Source organism: Mustela erminea, chromosome 8 (assembly GCF_009829155.1).
Source record: "Mustela erminea isolate mMusErm1 chromosome 8, mMusErm1.Pri, whole genome shotgun sequence".
NCBI lineage: Eukaryota > Metazoa > Chordata > Mammalia > Carnivora > Mustelidae > Mustela > Mustela erminea.
The window spans coordinates 91696743-91707618 of record NC_045621.1 but is presented as its reverse complement, the minus strand read 5'-3'; the positions used below and the strand labels follow the sequence as shown (position 1 = coordinate 91707618).

The 10876-nt window shown below is 34.8% G+C and overlaps 1 protein-coding gene across 1 annotated transcript; it reads right to left on the bottom strand.

The window, feature by feature from the left end:
* Positions 1 to 910: 910 nt before the first annotated feature.
* On the bottom strand, positions 911 to 1432 carry LOC116597093 (glutathione S-transferase omega-2-like; the record flags this gene model as incomplete). The annotated part of the gene is made up of 1 exon (XM_032354342.1): positions 911 to 1432. A coding segment is annotated over one exon (522 nt), but the record flags the coding sequence as incomplete, so codon positions are not given.
* Between the last annotated feature and the right edge of the window lie 9444 nt (positions 1433 to 10876).

The window sequence follows — 10876 nt, the reverse complement described above, 5'->3', positions numbered from 1 at the left end:
ACCAGCAAAGAAACTGAATCAGTAATCAAAAAGACTCCCAAAAAACAAAAATATAGAATCAGATGGCTTCACAGGCAAATCTTACCAAATTTATTTATGTATTTATGTATGTATATATTTATTTATTTACTTATCTATCTATTGTTTATGTAAGTCTTAGTTTATTCAGATTTAAGTTTTACCTAATGTGTTTTATAGGACACTACACTATGTTTATTTGTAATATCTCCTTAGGCTATTTTTAGCTATAAAAGTTGCTGACACTTATTTTTGATGACCTTGACAGTTTTGAGGATACTTGTCAAGTAAGATGTTCTTCTACTGGAATTTCCCTTACATTTTTATCACAGTAAAATTGGGTTTGTAGCTTTTGGGAAGAAGATCATAAAAGTAGTGTGCTATTTCATCACATCATAACAAGGATATATGCTATCAGTGTAATTTCTCACTATTGATATTGACCTTTCTGGCTGAGGTAGTGCTTCTCAGGTTTCATCTGTGTCAAGTTATTCAAATATGTTTTCATTATTTTCTTCCAAATTTTTATTTAAATTCTTGTTAGTTAATATATAGTGTACTATTGCTTTCAGGAGTAGAATTTAATGACTCATCACTGACATATAACACCCAGTGCTCATCATAACGAGTGCCCTCCTTAATACCCATCACCCATTTAGCTGGTCCCCCACCCACCTCCCTCCACCCTCAGTTTGTTGTCTATCCTTAAGAGCCTCTTATGGTATGCCTCCTCCCCTCCTCTCTTATTTTTTGGCCTTCTCACAAGTTCATCTGTTCTGTTTTCTATGTTCCACATCTGACTGAAATCATATGTATTTGTCTTTCTCTGACTGACTTATTTTACTTAGCATAATACACCCTAGCTCCATTCACATTGCTGCAAATGGCAAGATTATATATATATATATATAATCTTGAGAAGAGCGCACACCGTGGGGTCCTGCTTCATGGCTGCTGTCCAGAGCCGTAGTGCTGGCGTGTGGTTCAAACAGTCGGCGATTCCATATACATCCAGCCGCTCAAACCAGGGCCAAAAGAGGTAATCAATCATGGATATACAGTCTCCACCAAAGAAGACGGTATTCTGATAGCCAAGAATCTCTTCAAGGTTGCAGAATTCCTGACGCAGGGCTAGCTTCAGATCAGCACATTCTCTCCCGCATCTCAATGCTACCAGACACTCCTTGGTCAAGTGTGGGACCTTATAGAATAACTCCAATAACATCTTCTGGTGAGCCCGCTCATAAGGGTCATATGGGTACAGCTTTCTCCCCGGGTAAGCGTCATCCAGGTACTCACAAGCGATGACAGATTCGTAGATCAACTGACATTTGCTGTTCTCTAGGACAGGAATCTGGCCAAAAGGGTGCTTTGTATAGTACCACTCAGGCTTGTTTCTCAGGTTAATGTTGATATATATATATATATATACACACATACATCTTCCTTATCCTTTCATCAGTCATTGATGGACACTTGGACTGCTTCCATAGTTTGGCTGTTGTGGATAATACTGCCATAAACATGGGCATACAGATACCCCTTCAAATCTGTATTTTTGTATCCTTTGGATAAATACCTAGTAGTGCAATTGCTGGATCATAGGGTAATTCCGTTTTTAACTGTTTGAAGAACATCCATAATCTTTTCCAGTTTTCATTCCCACTAACAATGTAAGAGTGTTCCCTTTTGTCCACATCCTCACCAATACTTGTTACCTGTATTGTTAATACTAGCCATTCTGACAGGTGTGAGGTTTGTAACTTATAGTGGTTTTGATTTCCATGATGATGCATGATGTTGAACATCCTTTCATGTGTCTGCTAGCCATTTGTATATCTTCCTTGGAAAAATATATATTCTTGTCTTCTGACAATTTCTTAACTAGATGATTTGTTTTTTGGGTGTTGAGTTTGATAAGTTCTTTGTAGATTTTGGATACTAACACTTCATGAGATATGTCATTTTCAAATATCTTCTCTCATTCTGTAGAGTGCCTTTTAGTTCTGTTGATTGTTGTTTGGAACTACAAGCCAATATTCCTGTTGAACATAGGTGCAAAAATCCTCCACAAAATACTAGCAAACTGAATCTAATAGTACATTAAAAAAATCACTTACTACAATCAACATCAGTTGAGAGAATCACATCGTTCTCCTCCTTTCTTTAATTAATGTGATGTATCATGTTGATTGATTTGTGAATGCTGAACCATCCTTGTATCCCAGGAGTGAATCCCACCTGGTCATGATGGATAATCCTTTTAATGTACTGTTGGATCCTATTGGCTAGGATCTTGTTGAGTATTTTGGCATCTATGTTCATCAGGAATATTGGTCTGTAATTCTTCTTTTTGATGGGGTCTTTTTCTGGTTTGGGGGTCAGGGTAATGCTGGCCTCACAGAACGAGTTTGGAAGTTTTCTTTCTATTTCTATATTTTGAAACAAATTCAGTAGAATAGGTATTATTTCTACTTAAAATGTTTGGTAGAGGGGTGCCTGGGTGGCTCAGTCAGTTAAGGGGCTGCCTTCAGCTCAGGTCATGATCCCAGAGTTCTGGGATCAAGCCCCGCATCAGGCTCTCTGCTAAGTGGAAAGCCTGCTTCTTCCTCTTCCTCTGCCTGCCTCTCTGCCTACTTATGCTCTCTCTGTCTCTCTGTCAAATATATAAATAAAATCTTAAAAAAAAAATGTTTGGTAGAATTCCACTGAGAAGCCATCTGGCCCTGGGCTTTTGGTTTTTTGGGGATGTTTTTGATTACTGCTTCAATTCCATTACTGTTTATTGGTCTATTCAGATTGTCTATTTCTTCCTATTTCAGTCTTAGTAGTTTACGAGTATCCAGGAAGGTATCCTTTTCTTCCAGATTGCTTAATTTATTGGCATATAATTGCTGGTAATAATTTCTAATAATCATTTCTATTTCCTTGGTGTTAGTCATGATCTCTTTCTTTTCATTCGTGATTTTATTAATTTGGGCCCTTTCCTTTTTCATTTGGATAAGTCTGGCCAGTGGTTTATTGATCTTATTAATTCTTCCAAAGAACCAGCTTCTAGTTTTGTTGATATGTTCAACTCTTTTTTAGGTTTCTATTTCTTTAATTTCTGCTCTAATCTTTATTGTTTCTCTTCTTCTTGCTTGGTTTAAGCTTTATTTGCTCTTCTTTCTCCTGCTCCTTTAGGTGTAATTTTAACTTGTGCATTTTGGATTTTTATATTTTTTTGAATGAGGCTTTGATGGCTATGCATTTTCCCCTTACGACTGCCTTTACAGTATCCCATAAGTTTTGGACCTATGTGTATTCATTCTCATTAGTTTCCCTGAATTATTTAAGTTCTTTAATTTCCTGATTAGCCCAATCATTCTTTAGCAGGATGCTCTTTAACTTCCAAGTGTTTGAATTCCTTCCAGATTTTTTCTTGTGATTGAGTTCCAGTTTCAAAGCATTGTGATCTAATAATATGCAGAGAATTATCTCAACATTTTGGTATTGATTGAGACCTGATTTGTGGCTCATTATGTGGTCTATTCTGGAGAAAATTCCATGTGCACTTGAGAAGAATGGGTATTCTGTTGTTTTAGGATGTAATGTTCTGTATATATCTACAAAAGTCCATCTGGCCCATGTGTCATTCAAAGCTCTTGTTTCTTTATTGATCTTCTGCTTAGATGATCTGTCCACTGCCGTGAGTGGAGTGTTGATGTCTCCTACTATTAATATGTTATTATAAATATGTTTCTTTATTTTGGGTATTAATTGGTTTATATAATTGGCTGCTCCCATGAGGGGGGATAGAAATATTTTCAATTGTTGGAGCTTCTTGTTAGATAGACCCTTTAAGTATAATATAGTGTTCCTCTGCATCTCTTATTATGATCTTTGGTTTAAAATCTAATTTGTCTGATATGAGTATTGTAACCCAGCTTTCTTTTGATGTCCTTTAGGATGGTAGGGGTTCTTCATCCCTCACTTCCAATCTGGAGGTGTCTTCAGATCAAAATGAGTCTCTTGTAGATAGCATATGGATGAGTCCTGCTTTTTTATCCAATCTGCAACCCTGTTTCTTTTGATGGGAGCATTCAACCCATTTATATTTAGAGTAACTACTGAAAGATATGAATTTAATTCCATTGCACTGTTTATAAGGTCCCTGTTTCTATAGAACCATATGCAGAAAAAACATTTTACAAAATATAGGATCCTTTCCTGATTAAAACTCTTCAAAGTGTAGGGATAGAGGGTACATTCCTCAGTATCATAAAAGTCATCTATGAAGAGCCCACAGTGAATATCATTCTCAATGAGGAAAAACTGAGAGCTCTTCCCCTAAGGTCAGGAACATGACAGAGATACGCACTCTCACCACTACTGTTCAGCAGAGTACTATAAGTCCTAGCCTCAACAATTAGAAAACAAAAAGAAGTAAAATGCATTCAAATTGGCAAAGAAAAAGTCAAACTCTCTCTTTATGGGTGAGAGAATACTTTATGTGGAAAACCAAAAGATTCCACCCGCAAATTTCTAGAACTCATACAACAATTCTTCAACATGGCAGGATATAAAATCAATACATGGAAATCAGTTGCATTTCTATACACTAACGGTGAGACAGAAGAACGAGAAATTAAGGAGTCAATCCCATTTGGAGCCCAAACCATAAGATAACCTAGGAATAAACCTAACTGAAGAGGTAAAGGATCTATACTCTAGAAACTACAGAACACTTATGAAAGAAATTGAGGAAGACACAAAGAGACTGAAAAACATCCCATGCTCATAGATTAGAAGAATAAACATAGTTAACATGTCTATCCTTCCAAGAGCAATTTACGCTTTAATGCCATCCCTATCAAAATACCATTGACATTCTTCACAGAGCTGGAAAAAATATCCTAAAATTTGTATGGAACCAAAGAAGACCACAAATCACCAGCTGAATGTTGAAAAAGAAAACCAAAGCTGGAGGCATCAAGCTGCCTGACTTTAAGCTATGTTACAAAGCTGTGATCATCAAGACTGCATGGTAAAGGCACAAAAACAAAAACACAGATCAATGGAACAGAGGTTCCAGAAATGGACCCTCAAGTCTATGGCCAAGTAATCTTCAACAAATCCAGAAAAAATATCCAAGGGGAAAAAGACAGTCTCTTCTGTAAATCATGCCAGGAAAACTGGACAGCTGCATGCAGAAGAACCAAATTAGACAATTCTCTTATACCAGACACAAAGATAAACTCAAAATTGATGAGACCTCAGTGTGAGATAGGAATCCATCAAAATCCTAGAAGAGAATATAGGCAGTAATCTCTTTGACGTCATCCACAGCAGCTTCTTTCAAGACATATCTCCAAAGGCAAGGGAAACAAAAGAAAAAATGAACTTTTGGGACTTCATCAAGATAAAAACCTTCTGTTCATCAAAGGAAACAGTCAACAAAACTAAGAGGTAACCTATGGAATGGAAGAAGATATTTACAAATGACATTATAAATAAGGACTGGTATCCAAATGTATAAAGAACTTCTCAAACTCAACACCCAAAGGACAAATAATCCAGTCAAAAAAATGGCAGAAGACATGAATAGACAATTCTCCAAAAAAGACAAACAAATGGCTAACAGATACACAAAAAAATGTTCAACATCACTAGCCATCACGGAAATACAAATCAAAACCACAATGAGATACCACCTTATACCAGTTAGAATGGCAAAAATTAACAAGGCAGAAAATAACAAATTTTGGAAAGGATGTGGAGAAAGGGGAACCCTCTTATACTGTTGGTGGGAATGCAAACTGGTATAGCCACTCTGGAAAACAATATGGAGTTTCCTCAAGACATTAAAAATAGAGCTACCCCATGACCCAGCAATTGCACTACTAGGTATTTACCCCAAAGATATAGATGTAGTGATAAGTAGGGGCACATGCACCCCAATGCTCATAGCAGCAATGTCCACAATAGCCAAATTGGAAGGAGCCAAGATGCCCTTCAACAGATGACTGGATAAAGAAGTTGTGGTACATATATACAATGGAATATTACTCAGCCATCAGAAAGGACGAATAGCCACCGTTAGCATCGATATGGATGGAACTGAAGGGGATTATGGTAAGTGAAATAAGTCAAGCAAAGAAAGACAATTGTCATATGGTATCACTGATATATGGAATATAAGGAACAGCATGGAAGACCAAAGGGGAAGGGAGAAAAAACTGAAGTGGAAGAAATCAGACAGGGAGACAAACCATGAGAAACTGGACTCTGGGAAACAAACTGAGGGTCACAGGAGACAGAGGATTTGGGGGATGTGGTAGCCAGGTGATGGGTAATAAGAACGGCATGTGTTGTGATGACCACTGAGTGTTATAGGCAACTAATGAATCATTGAACACTATATCAAAAACTAATGATGTACTATATATTGGCTAACAGAATATAATAAAAAAAATCATTTACTCAAACAACTGGGATTTCTTCCTGGGTTTCAAGGGTGGCTCAGTATTCACAAATCAATCAACAGGTTACATCACATCAATAAGAGAAAGAATAAGAATCATGTGACCATTTCAGTAGATGCAGAAAAAGCATTTGAGAAAGTACATCAATTAATGATAAAAATCCTCAACAAAATAGGTTTAGAGGGAATATATCTCAACATAATAAAGGCCATCAACAAAAAACCCACAACTAACATCATTTTTAATGGGGAAAAACTGAGCATTTTCACCTAATATCAGGAATGAGACAAGGATGTCCACTCTCACCCTTTTTATTAAGCATGGTACTGAAGTCCTAGCCATAGCAACTAGACAACAAAGGAAGTAAAAGTCATCCAAATAAGCAAGGGAAAAGCAAAACTCTCAGTATTTGCAGATGACATGGTACTATATTTAGAAAACCTAGAAGACTCCTCCCAAAAAACTGCTAGAACTGATAAATGAATTTAGTAAAGTCATAGGATACAAAATCAATGTACAGAAATGTCTTGCATTTGTATACACCTATAATGAAGTAGCAGAAAGAGAAATTAAGATGACACAAAGAAATGGAAAGACATTGCAATCTCATGGATTAGAAGAACAAATATTGTTAAAATGTCTACTAGTCAAAGCAATCTACACATTTAAAGCAATGCCTATCAAAATGCCAACAGCATTTTCCACAGAACTAGAACAAAGAATCCTAAAATTTGTATGGAACTACAGAAGACCCTGGATACCCAAAGCAATCTTGAAAATGAAAAGCAAAGCAGGAAGCATCACAATTTAAGACTTCAAGTTATATTACAAAGCTGTAATAATCAAAACAGTATGATACTTGTACAAAAATAGACACACTGATCAATAGAACAGAATAGAAATCCCAAAAATAAACCCATAACTATGGTCAACTAATCTTTGAAAAAGCAGGAAAGAATAACCAGTGAGAAAAGACAGTTTGTTCCACAAAGGGTGTTGGGAAAACTGGACAGCAACATGCAAAATAAAGAATCTGGACCACTTTTTTATACCATACACAAGAATAAATTCAAAATGGATTAGAGACCTTAAGGTGAGTCCTGAAACCATTAAAATCCTAGAAGAGATCACCGACTAATTTCTTTGACATTGATTGACTGTAGTAACTTCTTTCTAGTTATGTCTCTTGAGGCAAGAGAAACAAAAGCAAAAATACACTTTTGGGACTACATCAAAATCAAAACCTCTGCACAGTGAATGAAAGAATCAACAAAACTAAAAGGCAACCTATGGAATTTCAATTTGCAAAGGACATGTCTAATAAAGGGTTAGTACCCAAAATATATGAAGAACTTATAAAACTCAAGTAACCCATTTAAAATATGGGAAGACATTTCTCCAAAGAAGACATGTTAATGGCCATGACACACATAAAAAGATGCTCATCATCAGGGAAATACAAATCAAAACTACAATGAGATATCACCTCACACCTGTCAGAATGGCTAAAATCTATAGCACTAGAAACAGCAGGTGTTGGTGAGGATGTGGAGAAAAAGAAACCCTCTTACACTGTTGATGGGAACGCAAATTGGTGCAACCACCATGGAAAAGAGTATGGAGGTTCTTCAAAGAGTTAAAAATAGAAGTACCGTATGACCCAGCAGTCACACTACTGGTAATTACCCAAAGAACACAAAAATACTAATTCACAAGGATACATGCACCCCCATGTTTAGAGCCGCACGATTTACAATAGCCAAATTATTAAAGCAGACCAAGTATCCATTGATTGGTGAATGGATAAAGATGTGGTATGTAGGTAGGTAGGTAGATAGATAGATACAATAGAATACTATCCAGCCACCAGAAAAGAGAATGATATCTTGTCATTTGCAATAACATGGATGGAATTATTATGCTAAGTGAAATGAGTCAGAGAAAGACAAATGTCATATGATTTCACTCATATGTGGAATCTAAGAAACAAAACAAATGAACAAAGGGAAAATTTAAAAAGAGAAAGAAAGAAATTAGGAAACAGACTCTGAACTATAGAGAACAAACTGATGGTTACCAGGAGGGAGGTGCCTGGGAGGATGGGCGAAATAGATAGCTAATGCAGATTAAGAGTGCACTTCTTGTGACATATGGAATTGTTGAATCACTATATTGTACACCTGAAGCCAATACAACACTATATGTTGATGAACTGGAATTAAAATAAAAACTTGTAGAAAAAGATTTACTTATGAGTGTTTGTAGATAGCTTTTGAAATCATCTGTGCCAGATTTCTTTGTGTGATAATTTTTACTACTGATTCAATTTCTTCAAAGGTAACAGATCTACTTGTCTTTTCTAATTACTCAGAAGTACATCTTATATTTTCTATGTGAGTTTAAATTATATACTGTCAATTTTTAAATAATTGAATATTATTAACTTTTAACATAAACAGTATCTAAGGTGATGTTTTTTCTTTCCTGATATGAGGGTAGGTCTTCCTCTTTATCCTTTCTCTCTCTCTTTTCCTTCTCACCCCTTGATCACTCTCATCATGCATTTATCATTTACGTTAGCTTTTCCAAGAACTATACTTGTATCTTTAATCTTCTGTATCATATGTTTTCTTTCCTCTTTATTAACACTTACAATTATTCTTCTAATTTACTTGACAGCTTTTTTTCAAATTTTCACTGAAAGGCTATAAGTTTCCCTCTAAACTAGCTATATTCAACTAGCTGTATTCAACAAGTTTTAGCCATTAGTAGTATTCTTGTTGTTCAGTTAATATACTTCTTACTTTCCAACATGAATTTTTAAATATAAAAAATATTTATATTTTTGTTAAAGAGCAAATTCTTAATTTCCAAAGATAGTTTTCCTAATTATCTTTCAATTTTTAAAAAAAGATTCTATTTATTTATTTGAGAGAGAGACAGTGAGAGAGAGCATGAGTGGGGAGAAGGTCAGAGGGAGAAGCAGACTCCCCTTGGAGCTGGGAGTCCTATGTAGGACTGGATCCCGGGATTCCAGGATCATGACCCTAGCGGAAAGCAGTTGCTTAACCAACTGAGCCACCCAGGAGCCCCCTAATTATCTTTCAATTTAATGACTTCTGGCTTCATTATATTATAATCAGAGGACATAGTCTATATAAGTCCTTTGAAATTTATTGAAATTTACCTTATTGTTCACTACATGCTCAAATTTTGTAAATGATCCATGTATATTTGAAAAAAAAGTTATCATCTGCTTGTTACTTTGTGACTGAAAGTCATGATAAAATGTTTCACTGTTATTTGGGATTTATTTAATTCTTCATGTAATTCTGTAAATTCATGTACATATTTACATTAATTGCAGAAACAAAATCTGTATATACTCTTGAAGAATTAAATTTTTGTCATTATGAAATAATATTCCTTATAATAATGATTTTTGCATAAAGTCTATTATTTATGATATTAATATAGCTCTGCTAAGTATTCTTTGTGCTGGTATTTGCATTATATGTATTTCCATTCTTTTTTTTTAATATTATTATGTTTTAGCTGTGTCTCTTATAAATAGTATTTAGATCTGTCTTTGACATTCTAATAATCTGTGTATTTAACGAAAACATTATTCCCTCTGCTTGAATTATATCCCTTAGTGTTATTTTAATTTGTCTGAAAATCTCTGCTAGTTAATTTTCACTTATGAAAGATACTTTATCTAGATTTAGAATTAAATAGTTTGGCCATGATTTCTTGTTGTAGTAAAAGATACTAAGGGATCTAAAATACTTGTACCCAAAGATACTAGAATGAAAAAAAATGAAGGTTTTTGTTTTTGTTTTGTTTTGTTGGTTCCATTGTTTTTTCTGAGAACTCAAGTATCGATCTGTCACTCTTTGAAGATAATATTTCCTCTCTCCATTTCATCCCTGACTTCTTTTACAATTTTCTTCTGGTATTTGGTTTTCTGCAGTTTCACTACAATATATCTGAGTGTAATTTTCTTTTTATTTATTCTACTTGGCATTTTTAGGTCTTTTATCTACAGATTAATGTCATTTAATATTTATAGAGGTTTTTTTTAGCTATTAGGCCTTCAAATATTGCCCCTTCCGAATCTCTCACTTTTTCATTCTGTGTTCTTATAAAGTTGTCTTAGACCCTCTCATCCTATCCACTTTTCTGTACTATTCATTTTATGTCTGTACTACACTCTGTGTAATTCTTATGCCCTATTTTTCATAATTCATTTTTCAGCTTTCTAATCTGCCTGTAAATCATCCATTGTATTTAACATTGTGTAATTTAAATTTCATTTATAAATATTCTATTTACTTATTTTTCAAATCTATGGTTCTATTCTACTATTTTAAGTCAATTTTCATAGTTCACTG